At 34.6% G+C, this 20601-nt stretch overlaps 1 protein-coding gene across 1 annotated transcript in view; it reads right to left on the bottom strand.

The window, feature by feature from the left end:
* Window positions 1-1407: 1407 nt before the first annotated feature.
* The window catches only part of PYGO1 (pygopus family PHD finger 1), a 30974-nt gene continuing 11780 nt past the window's right edge, over window positions 1408-20601 (bottom strand). Inside the window, exons 2-3 of the mRNA XM_055320045.1 lie at window positions 10545-10630; window positions 1408-9332 (exon numbers count right to left, since the gene is read on the bottom strand). Coding sequence (XP_055176020.1) covers window positions 8208-9332; window positions 10545-10630 — 1211 coding nt within the window. The 3' untranslated portion in view covers window positions 1408-8207. The remainder of the gene's footprint in view (window positions 9333-10544; window positions 10631-20601) is intronic.

Genomic DNA, 20601 nt, shown 5'->3' with positions numbered 1-20601 from the left:
CTTTTGATATTTTCCTGTTATACATATTGCTATCTCTTTACTTTAAAAATTATGTTTTCTGATGACCAAAAGAATCCATGTTTATTGCTGAAAATACCAAGGAGAAAGTCACACATTCTTCCATTATCCAGGAATAACCACAGTAATATTTTGGCATGTAACCATTCCAGACAATTATCTCTAGGTAGGTATACATGAATATATAAATTATTTAAAAACTAATTGTGATCATCCTGTATATAACTTGTGTTTTTTTAAGTTTTTAACTCAACAATTGTCATCATTTGTTCCACTTTTCTATACAGCATGAAGTTTTAATTCTTCATAATTTTACATTATATAGATAGCCTTGCTTTTTTTTAAAGTATAGAATCATTTAGAATTTGGCTTTTCCACTTCTTAATGAATATCATTGTACATCCCTCATTTCTTTGCTTTTGAAATTTCTGCAGGTATCCCTGTAAATAGCATTTGGACCAAAAAAATTCTTTGATCTGTCAGATATGTGAATTTAATCCATTTACATATATGTAACTACTGATAATTTGGTTTATTTCCATTTTTGTTTTTTATCTGCTTTCCTATCTTCTATTGGCTTATTAAATGTTCTGTATTCTGCTTTACCCTTTTTTAAAGTTCATTGTATTTATATTATTTTAGTTGTGACTTAAATTGTGACTTTTTAAATACACACTTCACAGTTTTTCTTTAAAAAATCTTAAATTATTCTAAAACACCTGAACTGAGATCAAGAGTTGGAGACTTAACAGACTGAGCCCCTTTCATATATTTAAATAGAACTTCCATCCATTCAAAGTTTACCTTGATGTAATTTTCTTGTCATTTTTATTACCTCTTATGCCAAGTTGCATCAACTGACACATTTACATGCATCTTTTCATGTAAGACTCTAGAAACCTAATGGTTATTTCCAACAAATTTTGGAGGTCTTTTGTAAACCTGATCTTACAATTCAGGCAAGTTTGTTCTTAATATTGCTATAGTGGTGTCTCTGTTTCAAGGATTGTTAAGCTGCTGAGGTTGTAGAACTTTTCTCCAATTAATTTTCTCTTAACGGAACTGAATTCCTAATTTGTTAAAATCAGAGATAGGTTATGCTCAGATTTTCTAAGGGAAACTGAGGACTCAGTGTTATGTATAAACTTTACAGGGGAAATAAAAAGAATGCATGACCTATCCAAAAATACTAGTTTGGTCCTCAGTATAAAGTTAAATTCCTAAAAAAATTTTAAAAATTAAAAATAAAATAAAATTCCTGGTAAATTTCAGGTTATTGCCCTGGCAAATGTTTTCTGGAACATTTCCTACTCAAAACCACGACTGTCATACCTATAACCTAAGATTGTTCTGTTGAATGTCAAGCACTTAAAAAAACAGTTGTTTTTCTCTTTAAAAACTAGCTTTATTCAAAAGAATCCGAAGCATAACACTATAGGAACAAACTTACAATACATATTGTTCAAGAAAGCCTGCCACACATAATTTCTACTAATAGTAGGTCTAAATGTTGATAAATAACATTCTTTATACAATGCACAAATGACATTTAGTATGAGCCTTACAAAGAATGGCCAACAATAACATGGACTGTTTTGATAGAACTTCTATTTGTCTTGCTACTTATCTACAGAATAAAAAACTAAAATGTGGAAGATAAACTCTTCTTAAATTTTACCATGGTGTTTAAAGAAGAAAGAAAGGGATCAAAAGGAGGAAATTATAAGAATTAAAGATTTTAAAAAGAAAAAGTAAAGTTGGCTTACCACTATTAATAGTTATTATTAAAAAGTAATTCAGAATTGATAATTTTTGGTTTAATACTTGGAAGCCCTTAGACAAACTATCCATTATCCACTATATTCAATCAGTTACCAAGCCAATTTTATTTCTCTGAAAACTAACTTGTACAAAACCATACAAAGAAAATAAACAATTTGGGGGTAACCTAGTCATTTCATAAATTAAAATTTTTCCACAATGCAATTCATGAATCATTTAATACTAATACTTCTTTAAACCTCTATGATTTAAATAGAAAGACTCATTTCTAAGAGATTGTATGTGAAGATACCAAGAAAAAAATGAATCCTTAACATGTAATTCTAAATTTCTAGCCCCCAAAACAGACCCATGTAAACACTGGACATTCAAATAAAATATAATGGAATTATACTACCATATGGTACATGGCATTTTTAAAAACATTAAGAACCAAATCAGATTTATTGCTATGTCAGTCTTATCAATAATTAACAATCAAATTACAAAATACACTACATAACTACGCCAAAAATGATGCTGTATAGAGATATCATTTATGTAACTTAGGTAAACATTTATCTTGTAATATACATCACTAATATAGTAAAACCTTATTCAGGATAGTTTGAACTGATAAAAGTCTAAAAATTTGAATGCTTTAAAAAGATATGCAGTTTAAGCACTCATAGCATTTTTTTTTTGCTTTCAAGTATACAATTTCAAATATACAAATTTGCATTGGCCAAGTATTACATATTACAATCCATTTGGGTACTTGTTTAAAGACAAAAGAATGTTTTTTTTAAATGATATTCTCAAATAAATGCTCTATAAAGCTTAACGCTCTTCCAAGATCAAACATTTTTTTCTTTAAAATCTTCATTATGACTTTTATTAACAAACCTTTTCATCAGATAGTACAAAGTAAACACCATTCAAGCCTTGGATCAATGGTTACAAATTCTAAGTAAATTAGAGGACTTTTATGGTACTTTAAAGCTTTAAATGAATATTAGCATTTCTACTTATTTTGCTATGGTGAAGTGAATGGTATCTTTTTTTGGCTGGAAGATATCAGAGTAGGTTCAAAGTCTAGTATGTAATTTTAATGGTAAAGGCTAAAAAAAATCCTAATATGCACAATCAATTAAGATAATAATTCCTTTGTGATAACTGTGAGAGGAAAATAAAAATTTTAAGAAGTAAATTTTAAGAAGTATTTATTGTATTATGAGTGTTATGAATTGCTAACACCAAATTTTACCCCCTCTCCCATTTCAAAACATCAGGCCATCTACTAATCCATAAATATTGATGTTTCACATACTTCATAGAGTAGCTTAAACATACCAGCATAAGAAATAATTAGTATTACATAGTAATTTCCTTTGCCATAGGAATAAATGTTGGACAAAGTCTGGAAACATTTTATTTTCCAATTTGAATTACAGTAATTTTGCCACAGACCACAGCACTAGTGCATGTGTTACTTTAGACATGCTCTAAGAACAAAACAAAAAAATTACTGCAAAAATACATGTCACCAATGTGGAACACACTCAGATTTGTATAAAAGTACTGAACTAATATCCCAAAAAGAGGTATATGTAAACAGTACATAAGGAAGAAATAGTTTTAATATGAAACAGTCATTTAAGTCACATACATCATGATAAGAAGCAGGACTTTCTTTTATAAAAGATATTTTAACTAACAAGCAACATCATCTATATCACCTACAGAACAAGGAAAGTACAAGTATTTAGAGTAAGTTTTAATATAATTGCAAGTAATGGATTTTGACAAACTATGACAAAGATTAAGATTATCCATTGAGTTTCATTAAAAACTTTAAACTAAATATAGGCCTCTGATGTATTCATGTCTGAGATAGCCATTTTTCATTTCCCCTAGACCCTATGTCTTGGGAGATGTTAATGCCAGCCCTAGTCTCCTTACTCCAGGAGTACCTCTAAACTTCGACCTCTGTACCAAGAGTTAGAAAAATGCAGATGCGACTTCTATACTGTTCTACTGGATAAACAGAATAGGCAAAAGGGGCAAGTTACTAACATTTGGAAGTGAGAAAACTCTGAGTTCAAAAGTTGAGGAAAGAAAACTGTGAAAAGTCCAAAACAATTAAAGGAAATTGGGAAGTACTCTTAAGATAGCATCCATCAATTCAATAAAAAGACTGCTTCCCACAGTGCCTGAAATGTGGTCTTATTGTTGGAAATCTTAGATATTAGATAAAAATCTATTCTGAATAAACAGCCTTAAAAAGGAAGTTTAATCCCACTTTCTTCACTATCTTCATTTGCATTTTGGTGGAAAACATTTTTCCCTTAAACCTGGCCAGCCATAACCACAGGAAAAAAAATGGGAGTTCTAAGTGGAGGAAAGATGAAATTTTGAAGCACAGAGCAACCATTAGGGGAAAAGGCAAGTTGGCTTGTATTGTATTCCGCCGGAGGGTTTAGGATGGAAAGAGGGCAACTAGGAAACACTAACACCAAGAAACGTAACTCTTCTGAATCACATTAGGAAAAAGGAAAGACCTCTGTTTCTTTCTACCTCCTAAATTGACTGGTTCTCTAAAGAAAACTGAGCGCTAGTTTACTATTGGTTAACTACATTATGGTTTAAATAAGCTTTTATGAGCTTTCCTAACAATCTAATTATTTTATATAACGTTCCAAACTACTATTTACAAATGATCTTTGGGAGCCTGGATGCTCTTAACTTTTTAATTAAAAAAAAAAACTAAAATAGCACAAATGTTCATGCATATGAAATCTCTATACACTGTAAGAAAATGAAATCCAAAAATTCTTTAGAGCTCCCTTAAAAAAATCATTACTTACATATTTTTTCCTGTTAAATACAATTACTATAGTATGCTGGACAATAAGTACTAGCATTTTTAATATGTTCAAGACAAACAAGTTTGAAAGAATACTAGATAAGGACTCCTGATACTTATTTGGATGATTAAAGTCAGAATTCATGGTGACCCACACTACTGAAGTTTTTTCCTACCAGTAGGCAGAGTTGGAAGTCTTTAAAAAAAAATGATTTCTTTATATTGTGCTAATCTATGAAGAATAAACCCTACTACAGGAAAATCTTGCTTTATGTACATAATCTCCTAATCTGGATAACAAGAATCCTAATAACAGTACTATAAAAGTATTTCACATCAAAGGAAAACACTGTTCACAAAACTAATTCTAAACACTCTATCTGAATAATTTTTCTTTTATTCAGCTAAGCTGTTTCAGCATTAGTGAGTCCAGTAGCATCTAGAACAAATGGACTAGGAATTCTCTACTGAAATGAATAGAGCAAGTTCTGGGAAAGGAAATGACGATTTAAAACTATCAGCAACCTAGCAGTCATGAGAAAGCCTCACTGCTGAGAGTTAGCCAAGTTAAACTTAGACAAAACTTGAGAATATAAGAGAAACTTTACGATTTCCTTCTTAGTTGTGCATATGTGCCTTTGTATATATGTGTGCATGTGAGATGAGGCCTTTCATGAAGGAAAAGGATTACATGAAAAAAAGGTGCAATGCTACTGGAAGATTATTCCACCTATGTGTATTTCTTTCCATTACAAATATTTTTAAATGTTCAGGGCAACTCATCACTTGTCCTAACAAAGCCGTACCAATTTGTATAATAGCCTTCTTTGGGTCAAATTGAACATTCTTCTAGTTCCTTAATTTTCCTATCAAAAACCATCTAGGTAGTTTTTGACTTAGTCACATAGAGACAAATGTCGAGCTAGTTAAGAAGAGTAATTCAAATACATGAAAAGATTCACAAACTTTGATCAAACTATGATTATAGTTTGCCCATGACTCACTGGTAGTCAACCATGGGTTTTTCTTTTGAATATTTACAGACTCTTATTTAAATAAGGTGCTCTGAAGACCTAAGCATTTGAATAAAAATTCACTTGTAAGTTTTCAAAAACTATTTGGAAACAGAAAAGAATCACATTACAAATCAAGTACCTTTAGACTAGCTTGGAAGAAGTTACCTTACTTTCACAAAACTACTTAAACTGTAACCAACAGATGGCTTAAGAAACTGCATAATTGATTTTAACAATAAGTACAACTCAAGTACTACCATGAAAAGGTTAACTTCTGAGGACACTGGAAGATCCTACTCAGTATCTAACTATGTTGTCATAAAAACCATGATTCGATGCTAAGACTGGGCTTGTAACATGCAGTGCATCATTTCTTCAAAATCAGCACTCACTAGGATTTCAAGAACAACATAACTAGGTCCTTAAAGATTTATAAAATCATGTAGTTCTAATATAAACTATAAAGTAAGCAACATGGGATCTTCAAGTATGCTACTGAACACATCAAATGTCAGAGTCAGCTAAAAATACTGCATTTTAACCTGCTTCAATTGGTAAAGTTGTCACACCAAGGAGTACCTAGTATTAGAGTCTATGCCATTTCATTTCCTAAAATTTTAAAGATATATAATTTACAACTATATTGAAAATATTTTGTACTCACCTCTAACTAGTCACAGGTAAATGGAGAAAACCTTCTACTACCTTGTACCATATGAAATTGCTGTTTTTGTAGGTCAAAATTAAAATGCTATATTTAAAAAAATAAGTTTTATTCAATCAAAATATGCATGAGCAATAATTTTCTACTAGGATATTAAATACTTCATTTTTTAAAAACTTGTCATTTGTTCAACTATATAAATTGTTCATATTCCCCAATTACTGCTTAATTGGAGAACACGTTTCTTAATAAGAAAGCTTCACATGATGAAAAAGATGGTAGTTTGCTGGATAAAGGTTTGGTAACTATAATGGACAGAACAAAATTTAATATCCCAATTCAATTAACTTTGCTTTAGTAGCTTCTGACATATGAGGTCAAGCGCTGCCATGTAAAAGTGTGGGCTCATGTTTATTAACCAAAGGATTTTTTTAATCAAAAATTTCATGCATAATTTTAATTTCTTGGCAATATGCTGCTACTGTCATTTCACCAGGGTTTAAACAGTAGTAATTAATTATCTTTCGCAGATCACCACATGGTCTTCAGAACTTTTTTGGTTGCAATCATAATGGTGGCCCAAGTTTGGGAGCTTCACCAACATCCAACCATCGTATGAATTGCTATGAATTGTCATACAGTTTCTTTTCTTTTTTTTTTTTTTTTTTGTCACAGGTCATGATCCACTCTAAAAACAGGTTTCCACTGTTCTGAATCTTAATGAGTACACCTCTGTCTCCATTCTTGATCATCTCCCAGGAGGATGTTCTTGGGTCCATCTTTACACTTTCCCCAGTCACCAGAGAAACTCCTGTCTACTTCAAGGCCTTGAAATTGTTGTTTGTAAGTTAGCTTTCACCCTGGCTCTTAATTGGTCTTTGCTCAAAATGGAGTCTCATCTCCCCTGAGGCTCGTCTTTAAATCCAGATCCCCATAACAAGATTTTTCAAACCACCACTGAGCAGTTCTTTTATCAGCTGAGCCTTCTAAGGCCAATTTGATATTTCCACCCATCTCATTTGCAGTATGTCCTGGCTTGAAATCATATTAAAAGACGTATTCACAAATCTTCCGAGGATATTATGTTATTTATTTCTCTGGAAAATAATAAAACAACAATAATCAAAGGAAACTGAAGAACATACTATTAAAATTCTAAACAGCACAACTAGAAACATACTTCACTTCAACTCTAATTGCAGTCATTTTTCAACTGATCTAATATTAGCAATTTCATGTGGTACAATCCACAAGTTAATCAACAAATACTTACTGAGCATCTACTATATGCTAACATCCATCTGATATCTGTACAAACAGATATCTTGGAAAGACAGACTCAAAAATAGAAAAGTCACTAGTTTCAAGGACCCTAATGGGAAGAAATCTGGTATCATACCCTATTATCTTTTTAAAACATCCATTAAAATGTATGCTTTCTTCCATGTTATAGCTACATATACTTTTTTCTGAAAACATGTCAAATAGATCCTTGAAAGAGTTTTAAACTGTTTAATGTAATATTGCCAAAGTTCAGCTCTGCAATGTACATTTTTCAATGATTCTAACTTCTAAAAGTCAAAACTTGCCTACATTTGCTATATATTATTTTGAAGCTTCAAGAGGCTTTTATGTTTATGATTAACAACAACTAACATTTATTTGTATAGTACTTTCTAAAGCACCCCCATATACATTAGTCTCATTTAAGACAACAAAGACAATACAAAATTTGCACTGGTGATGAAGTAGAATATTAATAAAAACTAAAAGGCAAATAATCTTTTTGCATGTGCATTTAAAAAAATAATGTCAAACATTAAAATCCTGTGTCATCAAACCTCTGTAAGACACAGGAAAAAAAAACCTTTAATTCCTGTGACTAAGCATCACTGCCCACTGCAGGTGGGCCAAAAGTTTCTCGAGTACGCATTAACTGGACATCTTTGTCAGCCATGCAGGTATCACAGCCCCATACTGCTGATGCTTCCGCAGTTAGGAGGCCATAAGCCGTTTCAGTCATTCCAGTGCAGATCCGATGAAACCACTTCTGACAAGAAGCTTCACATAAGATGGCATCCTGATCATCATTCACTTCATTTGTACAAATTCCACAAGGATACACTGGGTCAGAAGAAGAATGGCCATGACGGCTTGGGTGGAGAGAGGATTTATTGCTTTTCTCAGTGGTGCATGTATCTGGGGCACCTCTTGGTTGCCGTGGTTTATTCTGTGTCCCATTTGCATGGCTGTTATTTGTAGCTTCTGTGGTGCTTGAACGGCTGTTCTCTTGATTTACTGCATTGTTTCGATTAACATTTTTTAATTCAATATTACTCTGATTCACCGTGTCATCCATATTTAAGTGAGGTGGATGAGTAGAGGAATTTTGATTAGTGTTTTTGGTTGCTCCTTGACTAAAGTCTTGTTTTGGAGGTGGTGCTTTTGCTTGACCGAAAGTGTTTGGGGGAGGAATAAAAGAATGATTAGATTCTAATGGAGAAGTAAAATTTGAATTATTTCCAGGGACAAAGTTAGATGCTAAGTCAGGGTTAGATACTTGGTTAGCATTCTGTGGAGGAATCTGATTGAAGTTTTCAGCAGGATTTTGTCTAAAATGTTGATTAGGCATGTTAACATTCTGACTCAGTGCATTGTTATAAGATGGATTTCCAAAGCTTGAATTATCATGTGGCCCAAAGTTAAATGCATGAGGTCGATTAAAACCCATGCCCAAAGGATTCTGAGGAAATGGGTGTGGCTGATTCCTGAGTGAGTAAGGACCACAGTATGGGGAAGACATTCTTGGAGGAACGTGAGGTGGCATTCTGAATGTGCTATAGCCTCCAAAGCCAGGATAACCAGGGCCAAGATACGGATTTGATGAAGGTAGTGGTTTATAGGAAATAGTATTATAGTTGTCATCAAATGGATTAGCAGCCACTAGATGGTCAGAGTTTGGGTTCGGTGGTGGAGCATACTCAGACAATGGAGGAAAAGAAGGCCCCTGAAATGAGAATGTAGAGTAAAATATAGGTTTATATCAAAGAAGTCATTAAAATCGCTAACTTAACATGTAAGAACCTAGCTTTAATCAAATTTCTCTTGCTATGTGTTATGAAAATCTAATTCTTCATTTGACCTTTCAATTCTAAATAGTTTTTCATACTTAATTATATTTAATGATTAAAATGTGTAGATTTCTTTCCTTTACAAAAGGAAAGAAGGTATGCTTTTCTGAGCTCAAACTCATTGTTACTTCAAATTCCAAAGGTATTTAATCTTCAAAAGAAGCTTCATTATATAATTTTCATTTAATATGCGTAACCATAATTCTAGAATCTTTCACATAAACAATAAAATTAAGTAACTATAAATAGGATCTAAGTTTTTTTTACTAGCTTAACTTCAGGGAGTAGCTATTAAAGTTTTCCCCATGCACTAACTACTATGCTTTCGGCCTCAGAATGGAAAATAAAGTTCTAGTTTTAGCCACATTGCAAGTTTAACACATGGTAGCCAAAATGGGGAAAAAGTAATCTGTACACACATATTTATTCACAGTCTTTAAAATAAAAACAGTGCTTCAAATTTTCAAAGGATAAAACCAAAAAAGCCGGTTTTTGTGACTATTTATTCCAGCACAGGTTATATACAAAAGATACTTCTGTGACTGCTTAATGATATGTACATTCTACTGAATCATTCTAACAGCTGAACAGTGCTTCAGGTTAAACTTGTGTCCATCTATTTTAAAATCTTTTAAATATCTACGGTTTTTTAAAAAGATTTTATTTATTTATTCATGAGAGACACAAAGAGAGAAAGGTCAAGATATAGGCAGAGGGAGAAGCAGGTTCCATGTAGGGAGCCCGATGTGGGACTCAATCCTGGAACTCTGGGATCACCCCTGTGCTGAAGGCAGACTCTCAACTGCTGAGCCACCCAGGTGTCCCAAATATTTATGCTTTTTTAGTTAGATTTAAGAATAGGCATTTTAATTTGTCTAGGTTTCCTTCTTGCAATATCCACTTTAGGCCTATACACCCCAAAATAACCAATAGTTGCAGAGTAAAAAATAATTTAAAAATCACTGCAGAATTCACTCTTAGGTTATGAATGAGAATAGGAAACAAACCCATGACCAAATTTAAATTTACCTTATCAGCTTCATCTTATAAGTGAACAAAAACTGTTATTAAAGAAAATGTCAATTTACCTGTGTATTTGTCTTGCGTTTTTTCTTGTCTGGGCTTCCTAGTTGTACACCTGGCCCTCCTAACCCATCCAGTCCACTATCACCACCTAAAAAATAAAATCCAGGTAACATTTCCACTTGTAACTGAAATCATTTTATATCTCTCACATCAATATCATAATTATCTGTTAAAATGTGTTCTATTTTTGTTAGATAAAAGCTATACTGTTTTTTTTTTTAAAAAAAATCTCTGTCCTTCAAAAAAGGCTTCCCTATAATATCAGCCAGAAATATTCATCTCTATTCTCACAGTATTTTTTATTACTCTCTCAGTGAGAAAGTCTCTATCCTACCCTCAAAGCTTTAGTCATCTGGTTTCTTATCCTTGAGGCAACCACTAGTTTCTGCTCTATCTTCCAAAAGATAATCTAGATAAATTCCAGCATAGTATCTTTTGACAGGAGTACACAAACCATGGCATGCATACTATACACAATGCTCTCTATATATTGCTTTCTTCTTGGAAATCATTCCATATAATTACATACAGAACTGTTCCATCACCTAATGACTGAATAGTATTTCATGGCATGACTATACCATAATTCATTAAACTAGCTCTCTCCCTATGAATGGATATTTAGGTGGTTTCCAAACCTTTGCTGCCTGCAATGAAATGCAGACATTTCTTAAATACATGTACAAATCATTCATAGAACAGGAATTATGACATTAAAGGTATGTGGTCTTTAAATTCTTAAGGGTAATTGTCAAAGTATAATTATGTATTATTTTCTCAACAGTGTATAATCAAGCAAAAGCAAAAGGTCAACTGTGAATTAAAGAGGCTTAAAAATTTATCAATACATAACATTGTGAATGAATTAGTGTCACTGATTTGTATACTTAAAAATTGTTTAAATGGAAAGTTTTATGTTATATAGACATTACCAAAATAAAAACCAAAAAGTACAGAATTGACATGATCTAAAAAAATAGTTTATCAACAGAATTTTTTCCCATTTGAAAAACACTTTTTATGTGGAGGATTCTGATCATTAAAAAAGTAGATAGAATAAAATTATGATACATATATAGATACACATTTGTAATAGATTAATAAGTTCAGTGAGTTGACAATTAGAGGAGACCTGATCACATATGTGGATTCTGAGAAAGGTTCTTTAAACTGAGATGTACAGGATAAAAAAAATTTAAATTAAAAAATAAACTGACTTACAGGAGGATAACAAATCTCTCATATAAACAGCTTAAGAGCCTCTAGGCAGAGAAGAGCATATGTAAAGATTCTTAAGTAGAAAGAAGCCCAACGTGTTTGAGAAATTTAAGAGAGACCAGTGTGTTAAGGGACTCTGGAGAATGCCACTAGAAGAGGTTAAAGAGATAGGGAGGGACCAGATCATTTAGAGTAGTATGGACTGAATGTGTCCCCTCAAATTTTCTATTTTTAAGCCCTACCCCACAATATGATAGTATTTAGAGGTAGGACCCATTACCTTGAAAAAGGTAATGAAGGTTACATTAGGTCATGAGGGTCAGGCCCTTATGATGTGATTAGTAGCCTGAGGAGAAAGAAGAGTGTGCTCTTCGCCCCACTGTGGAGCACAAACACAGCAAAGACCACGTGAGGACGCAGGCAAGAAGGTGGGCATCCACAAGCCAGAAAGAGAGTACTCACCAGGAAGTGAATTGGCTAGCACCTTCATCTTGGACCTCTCAGCCTCCGAACAGTAAGAAAATAAATTTCTGTTGTTTAAGCCACCCAGTCTTGCAAGATACTTTGTTCTTGCAACCCAAGCAGACCAAGACTAGAATAAGCAGCACCTTCTTCTCAGAGATTTGAGTTTAAACTCCACAAGGGCCCTCCTGTGAATTTACACATTCTAATAATTCCAGCTTCTTTCCTGTGGCCTTAGGAATGGTAGCTGCTTCCTAGTTGATACCTCTGTGGAAACTTCAGTATCCTATTGTGCCACTTCAGTTTAATGTCTGTTAACAATACCTTAAATTCTTTCTACTAAAAATAACTGGTATGGTTTCTATCTCCTGACTAGATCCTGACTGATATATATCTCAAGTGCCACTAGCCAGAAACTGTCATTACTATTAAGTTAACATCATTCCAGACATCTAGATTATTACCTACCTACTTCTCCTTCTGGAATACAGAGCAACAGTAATACCTTTACAAAGATGGGATACTATTTTTAAATAAAAGCATTAAACTTTATTATAATGTGATAAAAAAACATTGAATGTTTAAGATAATATGGTATCACATCTTATTCTACTTTTTCCATCCTGTTTCCATCCATCTACTTTTCTATATCTAGATTCAATTCATTTCAGCTAAATTGTCTTTTATTACATCTTTGAATACTTTTTCTGCTCTATTTGTTGAGTACTGTATTTGGGGGCACCAGTTATCATTACACTACAGAAACTTTTAGCAGCATATCTATTAATTAGCTCTTCTGACTACTGTTTTTCTTATCTACTTAATCTAAATATCTGTAGTTTTTCTATCTATAACTCAATTGCTAACCATATCTATTATGTTCTTTATTTTTAATTTATTTGTATAATTATGTTGGTTTAGTCCTCAATTGGTTTCCTGAGTTCTGCAATTTACCTTTAATCTAATTTTGTTGTATTATCATCCTGTCTTTGAACTCTTGTTTTTACTTTTGTTTTTGTTTTTTTCATTAAGGTCTACCACTTGAAGCACATATGAGATATTTCCTTCTGTCCTTTAGGTTATGAGTCTTCATCTTCTGCATGCTATTTCTTTTTTCTTTCTTTTGTTAATTCATTAGTTTACTATAGCATGTTTGCACAGTTGTGCTTTTATTTTTACCTTGCAATTCTGTCTAGATCTTTTATTTGCTCTGATTTAACATGGGTGCTTTCTGACTCTCTTTTATTCACATCTAAGATTACTTCAGTTAGGAGATATGCTTTATGTACTGAAATAATCATGTGATTTCCCTCCCTTTAAATTATTTGTGTTCAACCTAAAACTGATATTCCTGAAATAAAGCCAACATATTCACTTTTATATGAATGTTATCATTTTCATGTGACTGGAGATATCTCTTTAGAATTCTTGCCTATATTATTAAGATTAACCTCTTGTGTTTCCTTGGAACATCCAGGTTTTTAATTCTGACATTTTGTTAAATGCTCATCTACCTAGTCAGAAAGTGTAGTAACCCATTCTCATGGGAGGTTTCCCTGTGTTCCCTCATTCAATTTGTATCCCTGGAGACTTCTTTTTTGTCAGAGAAAGTTCTCCTTCTCTCTCTCTTTTTTAAACCTTCTATTTCATGCATTGTTTTCTTACTCAAAAGAATAAGATAAAGAGTAGTCATTTAATTTAATGTAAGCTATGTAAGTCAGCTCTACTTTTTTCTTTTTTTTTTCTTTTTTTAGTTTTTTTTTTTTCTCAGCTCTACTTTTTTAAAAAAGAAAAAGAAACAGAATGTAAAGGAGTCATACCACTGGTAAAAAGCAGCACTGAAATCTAAAACCAGAGTTTTGTTTCCTTTTAAGTTTTTCACCATATTCACAAGATTGTATAACCATTACCGCTATTTAATTCCATAACATTATCATCACCCCATCATATACTCATTAGCAGTCATTTCCCAGTCCCCTAGGCCCTGGCAGTCATAAATCTACTCATACATATTTACCTATTCTGGATATGTCATATAAATGGAATCACAATATGTGGCTTTTTATAACTTCTTTCATTTACACTAGAGTAATATCTTCAAGGTTTATCCATGTTATGGTATGTATTATTTCCTTCTTATAGCTGACTGTGTGGATATACCACATTATATTTATCCATTGATCAGTTGGTGAACATTTGGGTGTTTCTACTTTTTAGCTACTAAGAATAATGCTGCTATGAATATTTATGTACAAGTTTTTATATAAACATATGTTTTCAATTCTCTTAGTATATACCCAATAATAGAATCATTGGGTGATATGGTACCTCTAAGTTTAACATTTTGAGGAATTGCCCAACTGTTTTTCCATACTGGCTGTGCCATTTTCCACTCCTACTTGCTAAGTCTAAGGGTTACAATTTCTTCACTTCCTCTCCAACACTTTTTTGTTTCTTTTTTATTTTTTAAAGATTTGAGAGAAAGAGTGAGAACAGGGGTAGAGGCAGAGAGAGAGGGAAAGAATCTAAGGCAGACTCCTGGCTAAAGGCAGAGCTCAGTGCAGGGTAGAATTTCATGACTCTGAAATTACAACCTGAGCTGAAAACAAGAGTCAGATGCTCAACTGACTGACTCTTCTGTTTTTTAAATACAGCCATTCTAGAGAGTATGAACTGGTATCTCATTGTGGTTTTCATTTGCATTTTCAAAATTACTAATGATATTGAATATCTTTTCATATACTTATAACCATTCATATGTATTTTTTACTTGAAGAAATGCGTACTCCAGTCACATTTACCTATTTTTTAGTTAAGTTGTTTATCTTTTTTGTGTTATGTTGTAAGAATTCTTTATGTATTCTGGATACTAGACTGTTATCAGTTATAAGATTTACAAATATTTTCTTCCAATCTGTGGCATATCTTTTCACTTTGATAGTGTCTGTCCTCTGACACATAAAAATTTTTAATTTTGATGAACTCCAATTTATCTATTTTTCTTTTGCTTGTTTGGATAGAACTAGATTTATATTCTAACCTGCCTCCCTAAAATCTTATCACAAAAGACAAAAATGAAAACTTCTGGTTCAAACTACAGGAGCTCCTATTTTTAAATTCTTTGATGTGGTAGGAATCCCATTTTAGTAGATAGTAGTAAAGAACTAATAGTGAGATCCAGTCCAACTCTCAGTCATTGATCCAAACTCTGATGGTTCAAGAATGATTGAATCTATTACTAATTTATAACTGTCCAGTAGCCCATATAAAATGAACTGATGATTCCATATTAACAAATCGTATTCACTTTTCCTTAACAGTATATACTGATATGCTGAGCACAGAAATGTGTTGTTCTCAAATATGAATACCTAGAAATTTTGATGAATGTGGTAGGAAAAAAGAATTACCAATGATTTTAGAGGTCAAATAATAAAGTGTTATATAAATAAACAAAGGTACCAAACAACAAAGTCCTATATTCCTAACATCTGTCATAGGTATTTTATAACAAAAATATAAAAAGAAAAACATAATTCCTAAAAATATAAACAATTACTAATAAATTAGTCACTAATCTCCAACCTAGAATATATAAATTCCTTTTTTTAAAATTTTTTATTTATTTATGATAGTCACAGAGAGAGAGAGAGGCAGAGACACAGGCAGAGGGAGAAGCAGGCTCCATGCACCGGAAGCCCGACGTGGGATTCGATCTCCAGGATCGCGCCCTGGGCCAAGGGCAGGCGCCAAACCGCTGCGCCACCCAGGGATCCCCATAAATTCCTACTTATAGCATTAAGAATACTGAAAAATAGGATGCCTGGGTAGCCTAGTGGTTGAGCATCTACCTTCCACTCAAGGCGTGATCCTCAAGTTCTGGGATCAAGTCCCACACTGGGCTCTGCAGGGAGCCTGCTTCTCCCTCTGCCCATGTCTCTGCCTTCTATGTCTCTCATGAATAAATAAATAAAATCTTTAAAAAATGAATACTTAAAAATTATAATTTTATAATTAAAATGCTGTAATTTAAAGATGGACAAAAAGCACCCTTAATTAATGTTATGTACCATCTCTGTTCACTTTCCAAAAATTGAATAACAATTGTTTGTATTCACTATAAGGCAAGGCTCTGACATTTGCAACTATATATTTTTTTAAGATGTTGTTTATTTATTCATGAGAGACACGGGGGGGGGGTGGGCAGAGACACAGGCAGAGGGAGAAGCAGGCTCCATGCAGGGAACCCAACGTGGGACTCAATCCGGGTCTCCAGGATCAGGCCTTCGGCTGAAGGTGGCACTAAACTGCTGAGCCACCTGGGCTGCCCCCATTTGTGACTATTTAAATAAATTTTATTATTTTCAAGTAATCTTTGAATAAAACCACCTTAAGTCCTTTTTAGAAACTGACTTTTAAGGTATTAATTTTTTATTTAAGAGTCTAACATTCCCCCCGATAAAGCAAATTTTCAAGTTCCCACTGGTGTCTTTGCTCCATTTATTATTCGTCTAAAGAGTTAAATATATAACATTTTCAGTGGTTTTGACTCTTGGTCTTACCTGGGTCCTTCCTGCTGCCTGTAATACTGGTAGTTCTTCACTATTAGGTAATCATTATGTTAGATCAGATAAAGCTAATTAGAATACAAGCTACCAACAATTTCCATGATTCTTACTGTTTAAAAATAAAGTGAAAGGCCAGGATTCAGGGGAAGGGGAAAGTAGTGATTATACCTAGTCATTAAGGTTACCCTCAGAGCTTAGGTACCAAAGCTTCTCTGTAGTTGCTCTATATAGCTGCTGCTGTTAACTGTGCAAGGTAAATCATGAATACTGTCAGGAGCTGAAAGCTGTGGGGCAGAAAACCAAGAAAAGGGGAACTGTCAAAGCTTACTGTTAACACTAGCCACTGTGATCCTTTTAATCAGTTAATACTTGAACTTCTTTATCTCATCTCTTCACTCCTACCTGCCCAGCGACCTCTGAATGTACAAGCCGAATGGACAATGGACGTGGGAAAAGGTAATGACAATGGAACAAGAGGACTCTTTCATCTTAAGAAAGCAAAGAAATGTTATCTCTCTAGATATTATCACCCTATGTTATGCCACTCAATCTCAATTAAACAAAATAAATCTCTTATCTCGTCTTTACCCTTTAACCTTTATCTAAAGCTGAAAGTTGAAGTCATGTGTCTCTTCATAGTCTTACAGAAAAGTCTAATATATTAAGGCAATTTTTCTTTTTTTTCTAGATTTATTTATTTAGTTATGATAGACAGGGGGGGGGGCAGAGACACAGGAGGAGGGAGAAGCAGGCTCCATGCCGGGAGCCCGATGCAGGACTCGATCCAGGGACTCCAGGATCGCGCCCTGGGCTAAAGGGAGGCGCCAAACCGCTGAGCCACCCAGGGATCCCCTGGCAATTTTTCTTATCTAAAGAATCTACAAATTATGTTTTTAAAGATTTTATTTGTTTATTCATGAGAAACACAAGAGAGAGAGAGGCATAGGGAGAGAAAGAAGCAGGCTCTCCATGGGGAGCCCTATGCAGGACTCGATCCCAGGACCCTAGGATCATGACCTGAGCCAAAGGCCGACTTAACCACTGAGCCACTCAGCCATATCAGAATGTACAAATTGTTAAAGATTTTCTTTTTTGAAATCTATTTGTAAGTATAAAATTATTTTTTCTACTTCTAAGTACTTTTTATTTTTGTAAACTGTGGAGTATTTGCTCTAGGGCTTTTATGTATTTTTTTTCCTAATTATATATTATATAAATTCTACCTTTTTATTTCTTCTATTAAAGAATCTATTTCTTTTTAAGATTATTTATTTATTTATTTATTTATTTATTTATTTATTTATTTATTTATTTATTTATTTATTTATTTATTTGAGACAGAGAGAGAGAGAGAGAGAGAGGCAGAGACACAGGCAGAGGGAGAAGCAGGCTCCATGCAGGGAGCCCGACATGGGACTCAATCCCAGGACCCCAGGATCACGCCCTGGACTGAAGGCGGCGCTAAACCGCTGAGCCACCAGGGCTGCCCAAAGAATCTATTTCACTTTAAAGTCCTTAAAAAGGAAGTAAGGGTATTGTCCTGTACACTAGATGTGGTATACCTTTTACATCATTTAAGTTTTCATTTTTAGCTTTACCTTATTTGCAATAATGGTTTCGTTTGTGATATTGACTATTCTCATAAATAGTGACTGTTTTTTTTTAATATTTTATAATGGGGTTCCAATCCAAGATGGTGATGTAGGAAGACCTTGAACTCACTTCCAACATGGACACACCAATCTACACCTATTTATTAAGCAATTCCTCTTGAAGAACAATTGAGGGCTAACTGAACAGCTTCTGCACAACAAAAGATATAGAGACCACATAGAGAACAACAAGAAACACAGTAATGAAGGGAATCCTCACCCTCAATAGCTGCAAACTTTAGTGGGGAGGGATAGCACTGAAGGCTGACTATGAGCACATTCATCACCTATGAGGCACAGAAAAAGGTACTAAAAGGGGAACTAAAAGGAACCAGCCTAGAACTCTTGCCAAATGATTGGGGAGCAACCCTGTGGGTTGGAGGACTGGTGAGCACCATGGTTTATGTTTCCCCTCCACCTTGATAGAGTGGATAGGAGCAGGGTCCAGGTATCCTGGCTGACCTACCACCTCAGTGAGCCTAAGGCTTTTAGCCAGCCCCAGCTGTTCCAACAAGGTAGCCCCAGTATAGCACACACAGGGACACCCCTGTTCAGAAATCACTACAGTTCCAGCCCTCTGGCCAAGGTAACAAAAGTGCAAAGCACCTCAGAACATTCTAGGCCCACACCACTTTAGCGCTAGACAAATTGCCAGGGCACACCTGGTGCAGAGTGCCTTAGGACCTCCTGGCCTGTGCCTGCTTTGGCTTCCAATGCCCTCTATGTGGAACATCCCAGGACCCCATAATCTGTGTATGCTTTGGTTCCATACACCCAGCTACAGTGCCCCTTGAGCCTCAGGACCACTCTCACCCTTTGGCGTGCATCCACTTCACCTTCAGTGGTTTTGTCAGGGTACCCTCACAGAGCCCTGGGACTCCAACTCACGCCTACTTCAGCTTCAGCTGTCTGGCCAGGGTGCTTTGTGCCTGGAGAGTCCTAGGACCACACTGGCCCACACCCACTTCAGCTCAGACCATCCCACCAGAGCAGCCCCAGCACAGAATTCCCCCAAGACTACCAGTCCAGCCAGCCATACTCCAACCAGGCAGCCAAAGTCACCAGGCACACATGGTCTACACAGAGGATGATCATGCATAACATCAGACCATTCCTTCGAGTTTAGAAGCGGCTGTTCTGCTTAATTCACAGAAAATAGAAAGTCCGCCAAAATGAGACAGGAATATGGTCTAAATGAAAGAATAAGACAAAGCCTCAGAAAAAGAACTAAATGAACTAGAGATAAGCAATATGCCTGATAATGAGTTTAAAGTAATGGTTATAATGATGCTCACTGGACCAGAGAAAAGAGGGGAAGAACTTAGTGAGGACTTGAACAAAGATATAGAAAATACAAAAAAGAACCAATCAGAGTTGAAGATTACAAAAGCTGGAGGGAATCAATGGTAGATTAAAGGATGCAAAAGAATGGATCAGTATTCTAGAAGACAGAGTCATGGAAAGAACCCAAGACAAATAGCAAAAAGAAAAGAGAATTTTTTTAAAAAATGAAGATAGGTTAAAGGATTTCTTAGACAACAAGTAAACAGACATTTGCATTATATGGGTTCTTAAAGGAAAAGTAGGAGAAAAGGGGGCAGAAAACATATTTGAAGAAATAATAGTTGAAAACTTCCCCAACCAGGGGAAGGAAACAGACATTCAAGTTCGGTAATCCTAGAGAGTCCTAAACAAGATGAACCCAAGGAAGTCCACACAATGACATATATTTATTAAAATATTGAAGATTGGGCCGCCCTGGTGGCTCGGCAGTTTGGTGCCACCTTCAGCCCAGGGCATGATCCTGGAGACCCAGGATCAAGTCCCACGTCAGGCTCCCTGCATGTAGCCTGCTTCTCTCTCTGCCTGTGTCTATGCCTCTCTCTCTCTCTGTGTCCCTCATGAATGAATAAATAAAATCATTTAAAAATATATTGAAGATTAAAGATAAAGAGAAAAATTTTAAAGCATCAAGAGAAAATAAAATAGGTACATACAGGGGAAATCTCATAAGGCTATCAGCAGATTTTTCAGCAGAAACTTTGCAGGCGAGGGACGCCGGGTGGCTCAGTGCATGAGCATCTGCCTTTGGCTCAGGTCATGATCCCAGGGTCCTAAGATCTAGTCCCACATCAGGCTCTTCTCAGGCAGCCATTTTC

The sequence above is a fragment of the Nyctereutes procyonoides genome, unplaced genomic scaffold (genome assembly GCF_905146905.1).
Source record: "Nyctereutes procyonoides isolate TBG_1078 unplaced genomic scaffold, NYPRO_anot_genome, whole genome shotgun sequence".
Classification (NCBI taxonomy): Eukaryota; Metazoa; Chordata; class Mammalia; order Carnivora; family Canidae; genus Nyctereutes; species Nyctereutes procyonoides.
This window is presented reverse-complemented; position numbering and strand designations above follow the sequence as displayed.